Here is a 23,916-nt window from a genome sequence, read left to right on the forward strand (position 1 = left end):
GGGCTTTGAAAATGCAAAATTCATCAACTCAGGATTTTCACAGGTCTGCCGCTGTACTCTTTTCAGTGTCACAGTCCTTGAGGTCAAATGATGAAGTGACATACATGCAAACATAAGCCATTTTAGTTCTCATGAGCTTGAAGAGCTCTTCTGAAAAGGCAAAATAGATCAAGCAACACTTAAAATGTAACAAAACTGTTCTTCAAACAAAAACTTTTTCTTTAAATCTCATTATTATTTACATTAGCCTCATGATTTTTGATATCTGATTCATAGATTTTTAATACTAGTGTAGAATGGTCTTGAACATGTGGTACAGGCACACAAACATAAACAAATGTAACCAGAAATATTCCTTTGTTAGTGTGGTGGGTTGACCTTGGCTGGACACCTGGTGCCCACCAAGCTGTTCTGCCAGTCCCCCTCCCAGCTGAACAGGGGAAACAAAATAAGACAGAAAACAACTCATAGGCTGAGATAAGGCAGTTTACTAAAGCAGAAGTTTGCACTGCTCTTACACAAAGAGAAAAGTTTATTCTATATTTCCCATCAGTAAGTAGTGGTCAACCAGCTGCTGAGAAAGAGGGCTTCAGCACTTGTAGTGGCTATTCCAGAAGACAACCACTCTACATAACAAATACCCTGCCCCCTCCCGCCCATTCCTCCTGATTTCCTTCACTCTTATATCTGAGCTGATGTCACATGGTATGGAATATCCTTTTGGTCAATTTGGATCACCCGGCCTGGCTGTGCCCCCTCCCACTCCCAGCCCCTTGGTGAGGGCGACAGTTGAGAGACATCATTGATGCTGTGCCAGCCCTGCCCAGCAGTAGCCAAAACACTGGTATGTTATCCACAGCCTTCTAGTTACCTGTGCAAAGCACAGCACTGTGAGGGCTGCTGTGGGAGACATTAACTGCAGCTCAGCCAGACCCAGCACAGTCAGAGATAGTCATGTGAGTCTTCGATACCTCTTACAGTCTCATTCCTTTTACATTTCCAACCAAAAGAAAGAAGTCCTGGAAGCAAATTGTTTTTCCCTCCTGATGTGAGGAGCTGCTTTGTTGCTATGTAAAAGGTCATTGTTATTATTAACTGACTCTTTTGTCTTTCAAATTGTTCCATGAGTACTGATTTTATATGAGTTTAATTTCTCTGTTAATCATTGTATGAGAGGAAAAGTAACAGCAGTCAAAGGGAAGTTCTGGCACAGCCAGCAATGAAAGAAACACAGATGGCAGAGCACTAGTTATGATGCAGTAGTCCTGGGGGACTAAAGAGCAGGAAAATGAGGGAAAGACGGAGCCACTTAGTCCAGAGGTTTTTTTGGAGAGTCAAACCTCTGCTTTCAGCCTCATTTTGGTTGTTCTCAGGAATGCTGACACTCATTTTCATCAACTTTATGCCTTTTTTACCTTGTGCTTTAACAGCCAGTCTCAAAGGGTGTTAATGAAGTACAATTAAATTTGGTCTGTGGAAAAGAATCCTGCAGAAAATACCATGCGTGGGAAGCGATCCTTCCCAGCACCTGCATGTCCCCTCCAAACCAAAGGCTGAGCTAGCTGGAGTATGTTATGAGTGATACACAGATGATCAGTAAGCTCTTTGCTTGGCATCCCTTTTTCATTATGCTGCCATTTTAGAGAAATGTTTTTATAGCCTCTGCTTGATTTTTCATCAGATCCCTTCCTCCCTGTGATTCCTCCCTTCCTGCTTCCTACAGAATGTGGCCAGCTGGTTACTGCTAAATTTAAACAAAGATGAGCTACTTGTAACTCTCTTTGCTTCATGCACACAATATTACTAGCCTAACTCATCTAGAAAGAAGTACTTCTATTTTGATGTGCACAAAATCTGTAAGCCCAGATGAAGGTCAGTGAAGGCTGTTGCATAGATAGATCATGCTGACAGGGAGTGCTCTGTTTTTTTTGCAGCAAAGTGCTGATTCAGTGGAATTGGGAAATTTGAGGGGTACATATGAATAGTGTGCAATATGTAGGAGCTTGATGGGAATTCAAAATTGGGTGTCCAAGGGAAACCCACAGAGCAGCTCCAAGAGCAGCAGCAAAGCATGGCCCAGGTCTCGACCAGTGCTTTAATTCTGCCATGCTGATGCACAATGAAACACCCAGCATGACCTCTGAAATAGAAATTCTTTATTGTCAGCTCTAATTACAGCACCATACCATGTTTAAACAACCCATAAAATTGGGCATCAACAGAGAAGTGACTCCTTGTATCTCTGAGATTCATGCAGCATCCAAGAGCTCAAACATCAAGGAGAAAACAGCAGGTAGTTTAGCTCCCAAGATCTCTCCCCTGCTGTTGTTATCATTGACAATGAAGGCAGTGTTGTAAGTGCAGAGTGCAATGGACAATTCATGCACTTACCATATCTTGCGCTCTAGCTACAGGCGCGTGATTTTCTGAAGAAATGATGACAGGATCAAACATATTCTGGCAGATACTCACAAAATCAGAGCCCCTTTCACTCAGTAAATGACCGTAAAAATGCTTTGAAGATGACAATAAAAAGTTATTTAATCATGTTCAAAACAGAAGCACCTGCCAAGTCAATATGTAATTTTTTTTACATGATTGGCTGATACAGTGACAATAGTGAAAAAATGCAAAGTGAGGCTGTTAGGAGCAGCTACTGGCCTGATTCCATAGTAGGCATAGCCTGATGGTGGAGAGAGAGAGCAAGGAAAGAGGAAAAAAAAGCAAGACAGTCACACATACATTTCCTCAGCCTCCTGATTTCTCAACTCTTTTCCCAGCTGTTACAAGGTGCCCTTGGAAGTCTGAAGATGTCCTTAGCAGCCCCCATTTTCTGTGAAGTCAGTGCTAGAGGGAGAAAGGACAGTGACCAAAAGGAGACCTAAGACAGCGTGGGTGATTTTCATGCTGCCATAGCACAGGGGAAAAGGTGCTGGGGAGAAGGGTGAGGATCTGGCCTTCTGCTATCATCACTGCCTTAGGATAGCTGCACACTTGCAGGTGGGGGCTGCCAGAAATAGAGACACAGAGTGTTACGTGCAGCTGGGTGCAGATTTTTCAAGCAGCCCAGGAGAGCCCCCACCTGCCATCAGCAATGTGGCTGAGGGGCCACGCCACGCAGCAAACAAGAGCCTGTCCTGTTACACAGCCTCAGCACTGCCCTTGCAGCTGCATCTACCCCAAATTCAGCAGCTCTTCTAGGCAAGTCATCTACCTGGTGGTTGGCATATGCAGCTGTAGCATTGAAGAGCTTTCTACCTATATCTGGTGCAAAATCCTCTTTTTAATACTGATTGATTGGGTTCTTTGATGATTATCTGAAACCAAAGTAGCCCAAGAGTGGTGATAATTTGCATACCTGAAGTCCACCAGGTAACAAATAGAAATGTATATACTTAAAGGTCAGAAGGGTCAGTTCTGAACAAGCACTGTCATCTCCAATACACTATGAGCCATGGAGATTCATTTTCAGCACAAGACAAATATCTATGACTAAATAAGAACACTTTTGCTCAAATATCCCATGAAATTTTTTCAGAGTCAGGGATTTTGTCACCAAATCCTGGTAAAAAAAGGCCTTATTATTCTACTAGTTAGGAGATGTGACAAATTTCAGAGTAGATTTTGTCAATCTATTTGACCTCATTAAACATTGCTGCTGAACAGAAAGGTCTATGTTTGCTGTGTGAATGCTTTTACATCAGTTGCTTCACCAGCCTCTTTGGTAAGCTAGAATAGACAGGACACCTACCCCAACCTTCACTCCACAGGATGATGGCCAAGCCTTCATCTTTCCTGAAGTTCTTCCACGATGGCTCTTTAGTGCTTCAACATCTTTTTAAAAATGTAAATGCCAGAACAGTATTCCTGAAAGGTCTTGAAATTTCAGTGCACTCAAAACTCAACTCTCTGTTCCCCAAGGAGTATTTAAACTATAGTACTTAAAGCCAAAAACAATAAAGAAGTCTAGGTTTCTTTGAAGCATAAAGTTATTTTTCAGTAGTCGAATCTGAATACAAAAAATGTGGCAGTATTCACACATGTACACATTGGTACTGTGAAAACTGAGACTGAATTTTACATGGTAGTAAAATTATTTCCCCAAGATCATTATGTTAGACATGAGTGAAGAAAATAGTGTGCCAAATCACTGGTTCAAAAAGAAAATATGAGGGAGGAAAGAATATTAACACCATCTCAGCCACCACTAGAAGGCAGGTAAACCATGCACAGAGGTAATACTTGTGGTGATGAAGGCAGAACTTCAATATTGAAGATCCCAACAGTAGCATCCTGAGGCTAGCTTAGGAGAAGTAAAGGGAAAAGCTGAGTAAAAACAGTGACACCCTTTAACTGTGCATAGAAATAGCAAAGAAGGATATCTGATAACAGGAAGATCCCTGAAAACAACAGAGAAATGGAACATGAGGACTTCCCAAATGGTGCCCAGCAAGCAGCAGAAGAGGAGTTTTCTGAATTGTGATGGCAAAGCAATCCTCATGGATAACACTGAATTTTGCAGAAGGCAGATGTGTCCAATTAGGACCTCTACATGAATGCACACAAACAACAGAAAGATTTTTTTCTCTCCAGATCGATATTTTATTATATTTTTAAGTGGCTATATTTATGATTTAGTAAAATTGTGATTAGTGTTGAATATCATAAATGCATTACCTTAGTACCAAACCCCCCACAAACTCAAACAGAAAAATAAGGACATAAGGGGAAAACTGCATTCTCAGTGTAAAAAGTCAGATGTTTCCTGCCAAAAATTATTGCAAAGTCAAACACTGTGGGAATATCAAGAAATCATTTTTGTCCATACTATGAACTAATGAGCAGGGCTGTCTTGGAGACATGATCTTGGGAGATGCCCCTGAACTGCTCAAAAGCAGCAAGGACAGTCCCATGAAAACACATCCTGTGCACCAAAAGTGGTGAGGAGATTTAATCTTTTCACTGTTGTTACTGGTTTGCCTACGTCCTTTTGCTACGTCTCTCTGTCTCTCTCATTTTTTTTCTCTTTTAAAGTATTACTCATCTGGAATCAAATTCTGTGAGATTCTGAAGAGGATATCTAACTCTGAAGTTTAAGACTTAGATTGAGCAAAGGCCTGTGAAGAAGTAAATGTTTGGCTCTCCTTTTATTTAGGAAGGTAGTCTGAAACCAGTGGATGTCAGAAATGGACTTTTCTCCATGTTGGTCCTGAATATTAAAAAAGCTGTAACTGTGTTCTGGAGAGATCTTTGCTTTTTCCAGAACACCTTATGACATCTTTTAAATAGGAAAGCAGTGGAGAAAACTGCCAACATCCTTGGTCTAGAGAGCTGATTTTCTTCATAATTTAGAAGGCAATTATGAGCCTGAATATGATAAAAAGCAACCTGATCTCATAGCTCAATAAATTTTGCTTAGTGGCAGATGGAGATCTCTTTGGGTTTGTTATACCCAGTAGCTGTGTGATTTTTTAGTCATTTTAATAGTGTTTCTGTTGATCTGAGCTCCTCTGCTCCTGAGTGTTACTTCAGCTCTATGCTTGAGGAGCATAAAGCAACTTTTCTGCTCTCATTCCATTGCCTCCTTTCCCACAGGAAGTTTGCTTTAAACTGGGAGCCATGGTTTAACTCCAGCCAGGAACTAAGCACCACACATTCTGCCACTGAGGGGATGGGGGAGAGAATTAAAAAGAAAAAGTGAGAAAATTCATGGGTTGAGATAAAGGCAGTTTAAGAGGGAAAACAAAGGTCACTCACACAAACAAAGCAAAACAATTCATTTTTCTCACGCGCAGGCAAGTGTTCATCAGACAACAGTTACTGGGGAAAACAAATTCCAGAGCTCTGAACAATCCCTCTTCCTCCTTCTTCTTCCTGTATCTTAGCTGTTCCCATTTCCCAAGAAGCAGCAGCTATCAAGGACTCAAGTCCAGTAAGACACTACCTTAAACAATGAACTGCAACTTCTGAGGGTCACTGAGGACAGGGAGAGCCAGAACTGGGCTTCTTCACAACTAGAGTTGGACACCACCAGTTGCTGAAAGTGAGCTCACTGTGCTGGGCTCTCAGCCAGGGTGGAAGGCCTATTCCCATCAAATGCTCCAAGGTACAAGGGGATGAAATTCCAAAAGTTTTGACAGACCTGACCCGCACTTAGATAACAGCACAGTTCAGATGGGTCATTAACCAAGACATACATACTGCAAGGCTGCCAGGAGCCTTTCCTAAGTCAGTGACAAGAGAATTTGGAGCATGGCAGAGCTCTGCTTCAGAGGTGATGTTTTTCATCTGTTGTAATTTTTAAAATGTATGGTGTGTGTATATACAAAGATGAATGATGGATGTGCATTGGCAGGGGTACACTCAACTTGTTCATGAAGTATAACAAAGAGGCTGGATCATATGCTCTTTCAGAACTCTTGTCCAAAAATAGAGGCAACCTGGTCGCTTGTCTTAATGTCTCAGTTCTGAGTTAACAAACATGTGCCCAGGGGCTCCCACTGAAACAGGACTGGGCCTTTGCAAAGTCAAAAGTTTATTTACTAGCTAAGAATGAAGCACACAGGAATATGTTTGTAGATGTTAGCAATGCTTTTCATTAGCTGAAGATGGCATTAGGTCTTGATCATGATATGCTTATTCATTAGTTTCAGTGAAATTCACAGGTCTGTTTGCAGGGTGAAAGTAAAAATGAGACCTGGTGGAGAAAAAGAAAGAGAAAAGGCAGAAACTGTGCATTCACCCCTTTGAGGAGGAGATGAAAAAATCTAAACCAATAACTGAGATGATTTCATGCCTTATCAAAAAACAAGTCAAATTAGCAGAAACTACACTGAAAGGTGCTAATTTTCTCTTGTCCTGAAGCTGTTATTAGTGGCACTTGTTAAGAAGTATCTCCTAGATACAGCTTAACTGTTGGTAAAGTTAACTATTTTCCTTGCTAAATGTGCTTAAAATTTGGACAGATTAATTTGTTTCTGTCAGGAAAAAAATAATATTTTCAGTCTCATCCTATCCTCTTCACAAGGCTTTTTCTTTTCTGTAAATCTCCATAGACTATTGAATTGCCTCAATATTTAATATTCTTCTTTCTACTTGAGTGAATTAAAATAGAGGGCTGATTTTTTTCATGTTTGAATATGTCTCTGCCATCTTCCCCCTACCCCTGTTGAGATGCCTTCACTTTCCCTGCCAGAGCACCTTGTTAGTCTTTGCTAGTGCCTGGGTACTGGACCTTTCTCATTCCCTGGACTTGGTAAAAGGCAACACTCACAAATTGTACATTTTTTGTGAAGAAACCCACATCAGGTGACATTGCAGCTGGTGATCAGAGAAAATCACTGCAGCGTGGGATTGGGAAGGGACATCCCCTGTCATTACCTGGATCTACAGTAGCTCATAAAAGCAGTAATTTAAGGAAGCCCTCCTATTTTGCAGAGCCTTCCTATGGCAGTGTGTGGACTCTTGGACAGGACAGCAGCTGCTGTCCTGCAGCGAGAAGCCAGGGAAGGATCCTTCCAGGTGAGATGCTGCAAACACTCTGCAAGCTGATGGAAGGTAGATTTGTGCTGAGGAGGAGCAGTCTTGTCCCGTTGTCTTTGTTTCCTTTTCTAATGACGTTATCACACTATTTTTCACAGATGATCCTGCTGCATAGCTGGGTTGCAAAGGGTTAAAATGGAGGGAAGCATCTGTACTTTTAAAACTACATGCGACAAAGTCCATTGCTTGAAGTCTGGGTCCTTTCTACCCCCGCCCCTCCCCAGCTTCCAGTAATCATTTATTATTAGAGGGGTTTTATGATACAAATTTGATAATCTCCCATACACATTGGCACTGTTCTAATTGGAGTTGTAAGCCCATAAAATTCAAGCCCTTTGTTTTCATGAAGGCCACAAGGTTTTAAAAGATGCTATTGTACCGCCTAAAACCCATAAAATTGTCACTAGGGACTGATTAAACAGTCCTGAATCGAAACAGTGCGGATTTTGTCTAGGTCCTTTTCATACACAACAATGCTCTTTTCAACCTCCAAGACAAAAGGAGGTTTAAGGAGCGATTCTCTGGGAGATTCTTCTAAGATAACCCCATCCATATGGGAGACAAGGTGGCCAGCAGCTGAGACGAAAAAAAAAAAAAGATTTCGGATGGCAGGAGGGAAAATAAAGGGACAGGGGCGGGGGAAAGACAACAACAACAAAAAATCAAAACCCACCAATCAACCAACCAAACAATAAAACCAAACCCAGGTGACACAGAAGCTGTTTCCCCAGGTCCTTCCCGCACAGCCCAGAGGCCTGATCTGCTCTGTGCCTCCGTCTTGGCACACGGCCTCCTGTACAAGCGGGGAGGAGATGTAGGTGGGAGGACTGGCGTCCCTTCGTTCTCCCCGGCCTGTCCTGCGCTGTAGCTGGCTAGAGGCGACACCGAGCCGCTCAGGTGGAGGGTGCGAAGCCCTGGCTAAGGTAGGGGTGGGAGGAGAGCGGGGCCATTCTGCCCGAGGAGGCGGCCAAAATCACCCACGGAAACTGGTGTGCGCTTTTGGTCGCCTCCTCATCCGCGACGGCAGCACCTCCCATCTTCGCTCTCCGTGGGCTCCCCGGGATGTGTAGGCAGCACATCACATGCCAGGGACATACCGCGTTCAAAATTAACCCCTTCCAGGGAATTAAAAGCAAACAAATAAACAAACAAAAGCCCCACAGACCCCATTTAAATATCTCCTACGGGTCCCTTTCCGTCGACACCTTTTCCTCGGCGGCCACGTTATCTGTACCAGTCCCCGTGGGATTTTTGCCCCAAATATTCCCTCAGCGTTCATGGTCTGCAGGTGCCGTCGGAGGGATGGAAGCAGCCCGTCTAGTCCGTGTTTCAGGGACCTGGGTTTAGCTTTGTAGGGAGTTTTAGGGTTTTTCCCCATTGGCGGTTGGCAGATAATATATAGTATTATTTTCACCCCAAGGCAATAAAATCGGTAGTTTATCAAATAGTTTCAAAACATAATTTTCTTAGCTATCCTTCCCCAGTAGAAATTTGGAACCGTTTGAGGCTAACGGAAAGATTAGCTTAATTCTGGATCCTGCCTTAGTGCCTCTGTGGAAGACATCGCCGCTTAAAACGCAAAGTCGTGGGAGAGGGGGTTGACAGAGCGAGAGACTCTGGGCTCACACTTCCTCTAGGAATTATGACCGCGTTTACAGTGATTTGCTTGCAGCAAAATTTATTTGCCATTTATCGGCTCATTTGGATAAAATAAAAGAAATTGAAAGTCAAATTCAACTGGAGATATTTAGGATTTTATAGCACAGGAGGCAATCCTACGAAACAGTCCAAATTGTCAAAACTACACTTCTCCGCCAGGAAAAATTTATTTGCCAAAAATCATTTTATTAGTCACTGGAAGAGTCAGCTATTTTAAAACACACTAGATTGCTAGGATGATCATTAATTTTTAACAAGGAATCTCTCGAACAGGAGAAGGAGGAGGAGCGGAGGTTTTACGAAATTCGCGCCTCACGCGGCACCCTCGCCCTCGGGTGAGGCCGGTGTAGGGGAGCGTGGCCCCGGCCAGCTTCGTCCCGGCCTGCCGCCGCCCCGGAGCCGCGCTCCGCCGCCCGGCCCGGCCCGCCCGAGCCCGGCCGCGCGGTGCCCCTGCCCCGCGGCGCCTTCCCCGCGCTACGGCCCGCGCCCGTGGGATGAGTCCGGCCCCGGAGGGCTGAGTGCCGCTGTCACCATCCCCAGGAGACGACGGCGGGGTGCGCTAAGTGCTGGTACGCGGGGAAGACGCCGAGGGCGGCGGCGGGCGGGCAGGCTCGGTAGCCCTGCAGGGCGAGGGCGGCCTGGGCGCTGCATCCCGCCAGGGCGCAGCCCAGCTTGGGGCGCGCTGTGGGAGCCGGTGGACTGGCGGGGCAGCCGCGGCAGGGCTCCCCGTCCCGCACCAGGACCGGCACCACCACCCGGCGCAGCAGGGCCGGCGGGCGCGGCTGGGGGCTGCCGGCGCCCTCGCTCCGCGCCCGCTTCATCTTGTAGCGGTGGTTCTGGAACCAGATCTTCACCTGTGTGGGGGTGAGGCTGAGCAGCCGGGCCAGCTGCTCCCGCTCGGGCGCCGAAAGGTATCGCTGCTGCCGGAACCTCCGCTCCAACTCCAGCGTCTGCGCCTTGGAGAAGAGCACCCGCCGCTTCTTCTTCTTCTCCTCGGCCTCCGAGCCGCGGGCGGGGAGCGACCTTTGGGTGGAGTCGGGCAAGCTCATCTCCGGGCCGCTCTCGTCGGAAGCTGGGGACAGCGAGTGAGTTAGAGAGAGGGAGCAGCCGGGGCCGGGGAGCGCGGCGGGCATCGAGGAGGCCGCCGAGAGCTGAAACGCCTCTCGCAGGGAGAGCCCCGTCTGCCTACCGGGCCGGATTAATCCCAACAGTCAACGATAAATGTGAGCAAACCCCACGAACACATTAAACCTAGCCCACGGAACCGAGCGGGCTGTCGTCCGGGCTGGGGCCCGCTTTTCCCCGCTGGTAATCCCAACAGGGGCACAGCCACTTCGCCGCGCACATCCTGGGGATTGCGGGCTGCCAGCCCTCGTGTTCCCTAAGTACTGAAACAGAATATGCGGCTCCCCGGTCCTTTCATAACTGCTTTTCACTCGCCACTCGATTACCTTAATATTTAACCTATCCCGGGGTGTTCTCGCACCCACTCAGATGACGATATCTCCCTGCGCACCCTGTGTACACAAGTATACAGTAAACGCCGTGTATCTGTGGCACAATTTATGTGCTATACAGCTGGGTTTGCGAGCTGCAGCCTGCCCGCCGCGGTGACAGGTTCTTGGATCTAGGCGGTGGCGCAGGGCGCTCCGCGGCGGCTCGGGGAGGCGAGGCACGGGAGCTTGCTCAGCTTTCCTCTGCGGAGCGTGGGCTGGCCTCAAACCCTTCAGCACAAAAAGACAGGATTTCTTGCAACAGTGAAACGGGGGTAAAAAAACTAACCCGGGAAGTAGGCTTAAATTATAAGCGCACAGAGAAAGGTGGACACAGCCTGAGATTTTGGTTTCTGCCATAGCTGGGAATATGCACTGATCTACCAAAAAAACCCCAAGAGCCTCCCAAAATAACCCACAACAAAAACCAAACCATCTTTTCTGTCTTAAGATCGTGCCCGGGATATTTCTGCTGATTCGTTGTTGAAATTTAGTAATATTTTATAAAACTCCCAGCCTGGATTCCCTCGATCCTGTAGGCTATGTACACTGTCAATTCGCTGCTTCGCATCGTCGTCAAAGAGAAACAAATAAAAGATAATTGTGCAGAGATAGCGAATTCCTGTCCGTTTTATACTCACAGGGATAGTGATTCCTGTCTGTTTCTATCCACCCTCGATACGGCGATCCGGTGTAGTTCTCCGCTGAGTGGCGATGGTCAGAAGCTTGCTTTATGCTATTAGCATCCTGCTCTGGTAAATCCAAAATGCTCCTCACTGTAAAACTGATCCTTCCAGATGTGGCCATGGTAGGTTATGCACACACACCCAAAAAATATCACCCCAAACCGAACCCCCTTCCTTAAAAGCTGCAGGGAAAGGATTGCGTCCAGTTACTGGGGAATCTCTCGGCTCAAGAGGACCTTCTTTTCCATCTCCACCTAACCCCAAATATTAGTGTCGTTTACAGAGGTGTCCTGTTTATATAAACAGTCCTCCCCACTGCAAACACTGCCTGCTTTCAAACCGTCCCTGTCTATAGGATGCTAAGTACCTGAATTAGTCAAGTGCTAAAGCCCTAATGGGAGTAGGTGTAACCCCCCCCTCCCGCCACCCCCATGAGAGAATAACCCGTTACCTCCCAAAGACAGCAGGAAACAGGCGTCATCATTACATATTCTGTCTGATTAGCCAAAAGTGGGGACAGATAATGGTAATTGTTAGCAGTGAATAACATCTTGGGTGGCATGTGGATGACCAACAACCACCCCCCTCCATCCGCCACCGAAGCCACCAGCGTCCCTTCTATCCGCAGACAAAGTGAATCCTCCCAGGACATCCGCAGAGCATGCCGAGAGCCCCCTCCCCACTTCTCCCTCTTTATTTTCCCCTCTCTCTTGCCTCTTTCTTTAAATCTGGATGGAATTTAAGTCGTTGTTTTATTTGCCGGGCTGTTTGCAGTGCTACCTCAAAATCTCTTCTTGTTGGCAGGTTTCCTACCCTCAACTGGGCATTTTTCACACCTCGACCGAGGTGTCGGCGGGGAAGGTTGGCGGCTGTGTGCGTTAAGGAATGGGATCTCTGGGATGGGGTTTTTTGCATCTCCTGGGCATGGTAGTGGAAGGTGCACCTTTTTCTCGAGAAAGATAATAGCGGGAGCTTGGCATACTCGGTCTACAAGGAAGAGTCAGAACGGGGGTAGGGGTGATTTTTTTTTTTTTTTTTAACCACCAGTTTGTCTTGTAATAACCCAGGGAATATCTCTTAGGGCGGGGTGTGTGAGTGAGTGAAATGACTCCAGCTGGGGATGGGGAGAAAAGATCAAACACGGTGCGTCTATTTATCCGCGCCGTCCCTGCCGACCGCCGCTTCATCTGCCGAAAGAGGCAAGCGAGCGAAGCCGAGAACCGGCGCCCCCCGGGAGGAAGGCGCTGACACTGTCTGGGCACGGTTCGGGGGCGCCCGGCGGCAGCTCCGCGGGACAAGCGCCTTCTCTCAGCCTCATCCTTTCACCGGGTGACCCTGTCCCCTCTCGAGGCTGCGGCCGGGCTTTACCCGGCCGCGGTGGCCGCCGAAGACTTAAGAAAATACGGTACAGAAACAAGCAGTCCAGCGTGCCGCTCAAATGCGCACCCGCAGCTTCAGGGCTCGGTGCCCAGCTGCAGGGCAGCGGAAGCAGTGACCGATGGGGGCGATGTTTCACGCGGGTCGCGCAGCGTGGCTCAAGCCGTGGGAGCACAGAGGGCGGGGGCGGGACACGCTCCCAGCCGCCCGCCGCAGCGCCCTTCCCCGTCGCTGCCCGCCGGTTTCGCGGGAGGGACGAACGCACGCCTCGGAAAGCAGTGGGAGGCCAGTCCGGCTGGATGGAGCAAAGCCTGGAGAGAAGGGGACACCCAGCCCCTCCCCAGCAGATCAGCTTTCCTTTGAACGCGGGCCGAGGCTCTCACAGCTCATCCCCAACGGGGGAACGTCGCGAAACCCTGCGGCGATGCGCTGCGGGCCTGCAAAGGGAAACTCAGATACACGCGGAGATACTCTTCTCTCCGGCCGCTTTGTCGGCTCTTATTTCCCTGTCCAAACAGGCATCTATAAGCTATTGTGTATAGATTATATCTATCCAGCCCCTCTCTCGTCCCCCAGACCTGCTGCCCGCTTGCCCTCGGCCGCGACCGCCCCTCCCCGCCCCGGTCTGGGTGTCGCCTCTGGGAGCAGTTACAATTCTCGGGGAAAATGTCAATTAGCAATAACGGCAAGGGAGAGGTGAGATTTATATCGGCGAGATTTGTAGGCGAGATGAACGGGGCACAAGGCTTCATTTGGCCACCTTCCCGCATATTTCTTCGGGACTGGACAGGCTCCATATAAACGATTCCCAGGCCGTGATTACTGCAGCCACCTATCAAGCGTGCCTGGTGACAGTAGTTATCTCCCAGCTCCGAGCACAGCCTCCCAGCCGTCCTGGGTGGTCGGAGCGAGGGGAGCACAAATACATGCCAACTGCTAGGCCGTGGACAAAAGGGAAATGTAGCCCTATGTCCCGGACCTGTTGGAAGCATTTGTTCCAGTCAAGATTTTGCATTTGTTCAGATCTGGAATAATAGGTGATTGACGCCTTCCCACAATGTGCTTTAACTCTCCGGGATAAATCGGAGCTTGTTCCTTGTTGTCATGGTTTTCAATAGGGTTCAATGGGATTGAACCACTATCGACTCTGCTTTACGTCTCCGGCAGCCCCGTCCATACAAATTTATTAGTTACGTCTTTTTAAATGAGATTAAATTGAAACGACGTGTCCGTCCTCGGCGGAGCGGCTACTCCCGCGGTCGCCCCTGTGTCCCCTTCGGCCCCGACTGCCCGTGTCACCGCCGGGGCAGCCCACGGCCGGCGGGGGGACTGGGGCCACGGCCCCCCGCTGCCAGGTACAGCCACGCTCACCTGCCCCGGCCCGGCCGGCAGCGCCGCCGCTGCCCCGCGCTCCCGAGCGCCCCGCGTATAAAAGGCGACCGAAAAGTGCTTATTAATATCTTGACCCCGCAGGCAAATATTTGCTGAATGCCTGCACAGAAGAGGAGCTTCGGGAGGGTCGACCAGAGGAGGGGAGGGGGCCGGGGTTCAGAGCGGCAAAAACTTATACAGTATCCGAGGTGGCTCTTAAGAGGAGTTTGCCAAGGACACTCGAAAGAAAGTGCAAAAACTTTGCAAGGAAAAAAAGTCAGGATGAGAGAAAGAGAGTCTACTTCAGTGACCTCTCTTAGCCTTTTAATCTATTTAACATCCTAAGCCCACACTGATGTGTAGAAATAAGTAAATGGTACTCTTCAAGCCTTAAGAGCTCTTCAGCGTCAAATATTTGCACTTACTCTTAGAGTTTTTTCTCAAATAGCGCAAGACACATTCCCCTTGGACGAGCCGTGCTATCTAAATATACCTACGCATTGTTATCTGCGGGGAAACGGTTTGCTTCAAAGGCGGAACGTAATAACCTGAAATGTTTCATCTCTTGGTTTGCTTGAGACAGACTTGGACGCTTTTCAGCTGCCCGGCCTCATTTCGGGGTTTGCCGGTTCATATTTCACTCTCTCCCGCCAGACTCCCGCGTGTCTGCCCACGGGATCCGGACCTGCCGTTCCCGTGGGGAGGCATCCTTGGACCGAGAGGTGGGTTTGCCGCTCACCTCTCTGTACCGGCCGCTTCGGCGGGTATCCTCGGCGTCCCACCGAGAGCCGCCCTACGGTACGGACGGGAAAGAGATGGGACAATAATTTCTCTGGGGCTGTTAAAAGTACGCGGCAGGGCCCACGCGTGTGCTCCGCCCGCAGATGCGTGGGGTCTTATGGCAGGATCCGCCCCGCGATGAGCCTGTCTCTGTGGGCCCACGGGGTGAGACCTTGTTGGCCTCCGTGGGCCCGTAGGGGATGTCTGCGTGTGCCCGACCACCTGGTCCCTCCAGATAAATCCCCAGAAACCCTTCGCTCCCCCCAGGTCTTCGCCCATTTAAATGAATTTTCACCTTTCCCAGGAAGCTAAAAAAAAAAAAGAAAGAAAGAAAGAAAATAAATCTTTGCTTGTTTTCACACCGCTCGCAGCGCGCTTTCCAGCTCATTCGCCGACGGCCACCTGTGGCTGCGGCTCACTGAAACGGGGAAGGAGAGTGAGGAGCCCGGGACCCCGGCCGTGTCCCCGCAGCCGCTGCAGCAGACGAAGCGGGGGCGCGGTGGCCGTGGCACCCCGTGTGGCGGCTCCGCCACCCGCGGACACGGGTGGAGGCAACCCCGCAGCGGGGACCGGGCTGGTCCCGGCGAGCCGGACCCCAGAGGGACCGCGCGGCTTCCTGCCCGAGAGGCGGCCCGGCCTGCCGAGGGCATCCCCGGGCTGGCTCCGACCGTCCCGTCGGGGCTCTCGCCCTTGCCCGGCGCCCCTCCTTACCAGCCCCCGCTGCAAAAACACCTCCGACCACATCAGAAAACAGCGGCTTTTTCTATAATTCCTTTTTCTTTTTTTCCTTCCTACTTGAATGGGTTCATTTACTGTGCTCAGTGGAGGATTGCAAAGAAGATTGACCAAATCGATGTATGTGAGATGCAGAAATCAAGCATTTTCCTACAGCAGCTGATAGTCCCTACACTTCCACAGAGGAGAGAAAGGAGAAAAAAAAAAAAAAAAAGGAAAATAAATATTATCAACATAGGGTATAGGGTTCGTGTAGATCTGATTGGTGTAGTCCCGGCTTTGAGGAGGAACTCTGCACAGTATTTCTAGGGGCGTTATGTGCAATACACTGAAGTGACTGAAATGAAAACCTGAGCTCACTGAATTTAATGTGAATTTTAGATTTTATTTTAAAACAGGCAAAATTCCACCTTTTATATAAAAACCAAAGAATTATTTGCTTAATTTTCCCCAGTAGTGAACTCTCCCATAACTTTACACCCTTTTCCTTCGTCATCTGAAAATAGTATTATTTATCTTTTCCTCTCAACTATAAACCAGCTTTGGACTTTGAAAATTAATATAACCCCTTATTTGTGTTTTTGCTTTGCAGCTGGTACTGTTTTAATACATTTTCTAATTAGGGCAAGACTGTGGAAGACACGGAATATAGCCTGCAGGAAAACTGGTTTCTGTGTATTTCTGTATGTTAAATTTGTCTCTCTTTCCTTGTAGACTAATGAAATTTGCTGTGCATATTTCTTGATACATCTGAACAACCTGCACCATCCCCTTTATTTCTTTTTTTTTTTTAATGACTGTTCTTAATTTTAAGTACCTAAATACATCGACTTTAACCTATTAAACACCTCGATAAACAAACTACTTTCTTTTGTAACCATTTTTGAAGATGCTTATTCTCTGGTGCACTAACTCTCATCCCATTGAAATCATGAACCCCTCTGCTATCAGTTTTATTTTGCTGGAATTTTTTGTTTTGCTTTGTTTTTTGTTTTGCTTTCTTTTTTCTTTCTTTTTTTTTTTTCCCAGAGCTCATTAATTTAAACCAAATAATAATTATTAAATCTGATATGTACAAAGCATGCTATCCAAGACTTACACTTTTTATGAAGCTGTCCATTTTCCATTCTGCATTTAAACAAGAGACTTTGCCCATTGAAACAGGGATGCCTCACAGCAGTAGAGGATTCAGGACTGAGTTTTTCATTTGCTCTGTGTGATCATCCCAGAGAAAATAACTTGCAAGTTGATTGAAAACAAAGCAGCAAGAGAAAACCACCCCGTTACTCTGTAAGTTGGTTTGGGACTAGTTTGTGCTGAGCCAAACTGGAGTAGACAGCATGAGCAGGGCTAGCCAGCTGCTTGTGCTTGCTTTCCTTTGGGCTCCTTGAAGCTCAGCTCTTAGGAGAGACTGAGAGGATGGGGCTTTTGCTTCCCACTGGGGTTATTTGCCTCATGAAACTGCAGCACCTGCTCTGTTAAGAGCTGGGTGGAGTACAAGGGCTGTACCTACCACCTCTGCAATGCCATTTGTCCCTTTGCTCAGTTTTTGTCTCTCACTCTCAGCCTTCATGGGACATAGAGAGGCAGGAGCAGGTCCCAGCAGAGGGGTAAAGCATGCCCAAGACAGGACATAATCTTGGGCCCAGATTCAGCTCATATCTGGAACATATGGCCTCTTCTTCCTGTAACACACTTGTGCAAGATGCTCAGGCTCCCAGATGGAGATTGTTCATCTGGAGCTCCGGGGCAGCCAGTAGCTTCAATGACCTTGAAAGGGGCTGCTCTCAGGCAGAGGCAGAGACCCTGACCCAGATACACCTTGCATTTAGGCATCTAACAAATCTTTACTTCACAGGGAATAGAGTGCCTAAAGCCTCTTGAGAATCTGGCTCCAAAACTGAAGTGGGAGCTGCTAGGAAAACGGGGTGAGTGGTAAGACAGAAGGAAAGTCCATAAGCAGTTACTGAGAAGCTGCAATAGAGGACAAAAGTTTCCTTGGGAAAAGCTGTCCTGATGACCAATGCCATCACATTCAACAGACCTTCATAATGACAAAAGGCATTTTGTGTTTTGGATAGTAAAGAAGGATATATATTTGATTTCAGTGTGTAATTCCTTGTTCTGCACTATATTGTATCACTTACATTTTAAAGTAAACTTTATGTTCTGATAAATAGTCTCTATTAGTTAAATTCTACTGAATTATCATAATAAAATTGGCAGCCAAAAAGGCAGAATTCTAAAAAGTCCTTTTATATTTTTCACAAGGCTTTATTTTCTTCCTCTAGGACTTGTTATGTCACCAGAAGGCTGGGTACACACTGATGGACTGGCCATCACATGAGCAGGCTGCTGCAATGTCAAGGACAGGTTTCCTCTTAGTGAGCCAAAAAGATGTGATTTTTCTCAAGCCACATGCACAAACCTCCTGTGACCATAATCGGGTTTGAGGCATTTGACCATCTATCAAATTTGGTTGAGGCTTTTTATTTTTTTCCCAGATTTCAGGCAGAAAATAAGATAAAATTGTGAAATTATGCTAAAAGGCACTTGTAGATCCCAACAGAAAATGTGTAAAAAGAGGTATCTCATGGCTGTTTCCAGAACTGAAAGATTTTTTTTCCTGATGCTGCAGGTAAAAAGATATGAATACAGAAAGCCAATTTTAAAATTGCAGTTTCTTATCACTCTTAGGCTGAATTTTTCCCTGTTGTTTACAGACTGTTAACTACAGCAGCCTTTAAAACACAGAGTAAAATAACTCTGCTGACTTTATATGCAGTTAGCTGAGTGAAGCTATGGTGGCTCAGGCATGCCACACAGTGAGTGACAGAGACGTTTTGGTTGTATAAATTACCATGAAGGAGTTTACAGGGGAGTCACATCCAGGGCATAGCAATAAAATCAGCTTTTATATTTGACTGTACGTGGGCCAAAGTCCAGATGTAAATGGCTTAATTTCCATGTAATTAAAAATCAGATTGTAATTTTTTTCAGGTTTTTTTATGACTTGCTATTCAACTGGGCTTTTGCTCCTGCAAATGTGTGTTGTAAAAAAAGATTGCTCCCACAGGTTTGTGCAGTGAGAAGCTACAGTTTATTTTCACTTACAACAAGCTCCACACCTATAATTTTTATATTTTATGTATGTACATGTATACATGTGGATTCTCTGCTTTTGATACTCAGTACTTAACATAATTTTGGTCTTTATATCTCACAGCTGATGATTCTTCTTCTTTTCTTCCTCAATGTTTGTCTCCAGAGCTATCTTGGTTTTCTTCTCTCAACCCATGATTTAGCTCTTTTTTCTCTTATTTTTTCCCTCTCCACAGTTTACATTCTAAAGCTTATTTGCAGTCATTTTCTGACCATAACATGAAGTACTGAACATCCTCTACCATCAGAGGTTGCATTAAGAAGCCGGGAGAACCTGTAGTAATTTGTCTATCCTGTCACACTTTTTAAAATGCCATTAATAATTCTCCTGGCTTGTACCAAAAACAGCGTGGTCAGCAGGAGTAGGGAAGCAATCCTCCCCCTATGCTTGGCACTGGTGAGGCCACACCTCAAATCCTGTGTTCAGTTTTGGGTCCCTCACTAAATAAGGACACTGAGGTGTTGGAATGCGTGCAGAGAAGGGCAACAAAGCTGGTGGAGGGTCTGGAGTGCAGATCTGATGAGGAGCAGCTGAGGGAATGCATAACCTTATCACTCTCTACAGCTACCTGAAAGGAGGTCACAGTGACCTGGGCATCTGTCTCTTCTCACAAGTAAAAGGTAACAGGACAAGAGGAAGTGGCCTCAAGTTGCACTAGAGGAGTTTTAGACTGGGTATTAGGAAAATTATTTCAATGAAAGGATTGTCAAGCAATGAAACAGTGTGCCCAGGGAAATGTTGGAGTCGCCATCCTTGGAGGTACTTAAAAGATGTGTAGATGCAGCACTTGGGGACCTGGTTTAATGGTGGACTTGGCAGTGCTGCAGTAATGGTTGGACCTGATCACCTTAGAGGTCTTTTCCAACCCAAATAATCGAAAATGAGCAGCCAAGCTTTAAAAGATCTGGTCCTCATTTTGCTGTCATGTTATATAAATGTAGCCTCAAAGGGCAATGAGGACCCCAGTGAGGCAGAAATGTAGTAATTTAATTGAAACAAGCAAATCAGTTTATGCAGCTACTTTACATGTAGTGAGATTTTGCATGTAGTATCCCCTCAAGTTCATTTGCACAGCAATTGTCAAAATCCAGCTTGAGTAATAAAGTAACATGATCTAAAGGGGATGTGCTAGATGAAGGTGGAGGAAATTCAAAGATGTAGTTTGGTTCTGCCACTTTTATCCCACATGGCTTTGTCCTTTCTCAATCTATTTCCTTGCTTTTAAAGTAGGGTCAGATTCTACTAAATCAGCTTTCTCTAACCACTGCTATAGTTGTATGTTGTGGGATGGTTGGGTATCCACATAGTGCATTAACTACATAAAATTCCTTTAAAAATTCTAAATAATCACTCATATGAGTTTGTGGAAGCAGGTATTTAATAGAAGCATTTGTATTCCATTCTGGATTTGTGTGTGTCATGCTTTTGTTCTGAGAAGCAATTCAAATGGCTGCAGTTGTCAAGGCAGAGAAGTTATGATTCATATGTTGAAACAGCTGCTGCAAGAACATTTCAAAAGAAAAGTTATTTGGGTGTTTTACTCACCTGCAGAGCCAGTGACATCATTTTAAGTAACAGCTTCCAAAATATGACTGCTGGAGCTCCCATAAAACAAACCAGAAGCAATTGCTCATAAAGTTTTCAGCCAGGCACTAGTACTGTTAAAAAAGGAAAAGTTAATTTTTACTTATGGGCAGCAATTAACGATGTAGATAAATCCAATTTGCTTTCACACTACTTCACCCCCACTTGTCATCATGTTCCTCTCCCAGCACAACTTCATGGCAGTGCTCAACTTCTGAGCACACAACCTGCTGCCTTGTGAGAAATTAATCTTTATGAATACTCACAGATGTGCTTTTTGGGTTTTTTTGACCTTGAGTGGACTTGCATGATGTTTCAGAGTTATGTACTCCCCTTGAGGTTACTGTGGGCAGGGGCAGTGTGCACTGGAGAGCAATTTAATCCTTGTGGGTGTAGAGACAGGGCAGAATCTGCCTCTGCTTCATGCCCTACAAAAACAGCCAGCAAATCCTCTGGCAGGTTTGTCAAAGAAGATGCCAGCTGAGGCATCAGACAAATCCTGAACACACAGGCTCAGGAAACAGGGGGTACAAAAAGCCAAGGGGCTAAAAGAACACACAATAACTAATAGTGAATAAATGACTGCTGACCCTCCCTGTCTCTGCCCTCTTTTTCAAGCTGATCCCAGTGTAAGGTTGTACATCATTGTTGTTTTCTTTAGGAGTGTGCAGTCAGCTCCACACATACAATTTTAAACTCAGCTGAATAATCTGATAACTTCTCTGGTGACTGATTGTGTGCTTCCTAATTAATTCCTAATCCTTCCTAAATTAAGATACATGGAATTAATAATGCTGGAGCCCTTGTTTGTGGTAATATTTTTGCAGGTCAAATACTAACCAATTGAAATACCTAATGATCAATTCTATTTGAGTTAGAGCAGCTTACTTTTTGGGTACTGCAGCTAAGTGAGAGCTTTCACTGAATTTCTCAAAATTATGATATTCCCCAAATCAGGTTTGTGAATATCCCTTTCTAACTCCAAGCTTGGGCACTGGGTGAATATAAAAACATTTCCAAGATTTTCACCCTTATATTGCAGTGTTTAAGCCTAGTGACAAGAAGGAAGAACAGTGGATGATTAATTTTAAAACAAAACATTCCTGCCAGCCCTCTGCAGCTAAATGGAAGTTGTGGTGACTGTGGAATTTATGGAGAGTATTTCAAAGTGAGATATATTTATCCCATGACAACACTCTATTGCCATGACATTTTGTGGCATACCTTTAACAATGAGTAACCTTTGTATAATAGTTCACACTTTATAGAATTTCTTACATCAGTGAAAAAAAAATACAGTTTTTGGAGCAGACATATTCAATTTTTTAAAAATTTCTTTTTATTTTTCTTTTTTTCTTCCATAATGTGTTTCCTGTCCCTGTTTTTTTTTATCCAGTCAGCAAAAACATCTGTTGATTAACAATAAAACTGAAATTTCAGCTCACAAAATCATATGTATTATGGCCAACATCAAAGAGATTTACAGAACTTAAAGTAATGAGTAAAAATAATGACTTTAGAAGGATGACTTATTCTGTGAATTCAGATGTGTTGCAATGATTTAGTAGGCATTTAAGGTTAAACAGTCAACATAAGACTGCATGATCCATATTTAATCTGATAAATATTTTTTGTTTATTTACAGCAGTAGCTGGTTTATTTTATGTATTTAACCAAAGAAATAGTCTGTAAAGCTATTTTGTGCTTCGGTCCATAATAAATGTTTTCTTTAGAGTAGGGAAAAGTTCAGCTGTGCTCACATAGTTACATTATGCATGCTTTCCTGCTGTACCACAGGGGGGAATTACATTTGCAAACAGAAAATAAAAATGGAACGGCAGAGGTGGGGGTGAAAAGCAAACATTCTTTTTAGCGCCTGTCTCGCAGACACATCTCAAAACACTAAAGGGAAGAGACTGAAAAAGCAGCGTTAGCAGTGATTGCTCCGAATCACAGTGATTAGCAGCCAGCCGCGGAGGCTGAGCGCAGGGAAGGTGGCAGCGCGGTGCCGCCAGGAGCCGCGGGCACAAGGGCTCAAAGAGCGACCACCCAAAGCGGTGCGGCTCACGCTGGGCAGGCACAGAGACCTGCATCAGTTGACCTCAGCCTGTGACCAGCAGGGTAAAGAGTCACTAACTCAGAAAGGTAACTTGGGCTCTGCTCTTTGATGGCTTTGTAAATCAGGATAAGCACCTTATAATGAATGCGAAAACTTTCTTGGTAACTTTCTTTCATGGGATTGGGAGGCTGGGGCATTCCTAGGAGCAAGCATCTAGCAGCATGCGGAGCCCAGCTGCTCTTTTTGTACAGTACTGGCTGAAGGGCCATGCAGAAAACAAGCCAGGCTGCTAGGAAGTATTGCAGCACTCAGCTTAAAAGTGTACATCTGCACCCTCTCATTGCTTAGGTCACCAAAATCAGCAGGCTCAGAATATCCCATCTGGACTTTTGGAATGGAGATGGAAAACCATGTAATTCTTACAGTGGCAGCAAGACAGCAAGGAGATGTATTTTAACACCCACAAAATCAGTACTTAAGCTTTCCTGGACATAGAAGGGTATTTTGCGCCACTGGGTGCTGCCAGGACACATTTTTGCACCTTAAATAAGCATTTGGCTTGGGATGCAGATACAAGATACCGCTTCACTTAAATAATGTTACAGTTTATTGTGGTTTTCGGTCCTCAGATTTGTTTGGATGTGACAGCTGTGTTGCAGCTGCAAGCAAAATATTCTGTCTTTCTTTAGTGTCAACAGCAACATTTTTAGAAATTTCCTGTATTGCCTCGTTTGGTTCTTTTATTTTTTCAAGCTTTTATTTTATGTAATTAGTCTTTGTACACAGAGTGTTTAAGTTTGTGCTCTTCCTGCTCATTTCTGATCCTCATATGCTCTGTTTGGTGTTTCACTTGTGCAGTAACCACTACAGCAACATTTTCCCTTTTCCTCTTCCAGATCCAAAACCTCAGGCTACGAATTTGCCTATGACTAGCATGTGAAATACATGTTACATTTTGTGTATTACACTCGGTGACGGGAGGCCTGGCTCAGAACATCTTTAAATTATTCTTCTGCATCTCTCTAATCCTATAATTTGAGTTACCCTAACTATAAAACATATTACTGCAGTGCAGAATCAGGGCCTGGATTTTCAGTCCATTGTGAAGATGTAACATTCACTGACATGAGTCTTAGTCTGAGATATTCTCATTTATTCAAGGCAGCTATGCCAACTCATGCACATTTAAATCAATATTGACAAATAAACTCTCAATCTTCCTTTAAACAAACACACTCAGCAAAACAATAAAAGAGAAACAAACTACAGATAGACTTATGAGAACTAGTGAGTACTGAGATTTCGTTTTACATAAAGCCAGATTTTCAGTGTATATTGCCCCACTGACTTGGCGGAGCTACCCTAGGTATAAACCAGTTATGTTCCTGGTTTTAGCTATTTTATTCCTTTCTTTATTGCCTTACCATTCCAGGCTTTCAGAACAGACAGGAGAAATGAAGGCTTATA

The 23,916-nt window shown here is 45.6% G+C and overlaps 1 protein-coding gene across 8 annotated transcripts in view; it reads right to left on the bottom strand.

Moving 5' to 3' along the window:
* Window positions 1–655: 655 nt before the first annotated feature.
* The window catches only part of NKX2-8 (NK2 homeobox 8), a 61,530-nt gene continuing 38,269 nt past the window's right edge, over window positions 656–23,916 (bottom strand). For 7 of the 8 annotated variants that reach the window (XM_085582149.1, XM_085582152.1, XM_085582151.1 and 4 more), the window contains 3 exons: window positions 15,620–20,464; window positions 11,336–15,216; window positions 656–10,273 (listed from right to left, as the gene is read on the bottom strand). In XM_085582149.1, coding sequence (XP_085438275.1) covers window positions 9,729–10,273; window positions 11,336–11,501 — 711 coding nt within the window. In that variant the 5' untranslated portion in view covers window positions 11,502–15,216; window positions 15,620–20,464 and the 3' untranslated portion in view covers window positions 656–9,728. Of the gene's footprint in view, window positions 10,926–11,335; window positions 15,217–15,619; window positions 20,465–23,916 lie in introns of those variants that run through there. The other variant, XM_085582153.1, reaches the window with a different exon arrangement.

This window comes from Lonchura striata, chromosome 5 (genome assembly GCF_050655825.1).
Source record: "Lonchura striata isolate lonStrDom1 chromosome 5, ASM5065582v1, whole genome shotgun sequence".
Lineage (NCBI taxonomy): Eukaryota > Metazoa > Chordata > Aves > Passeriformes > Estrildidae > Lonchura > Lonchura striata.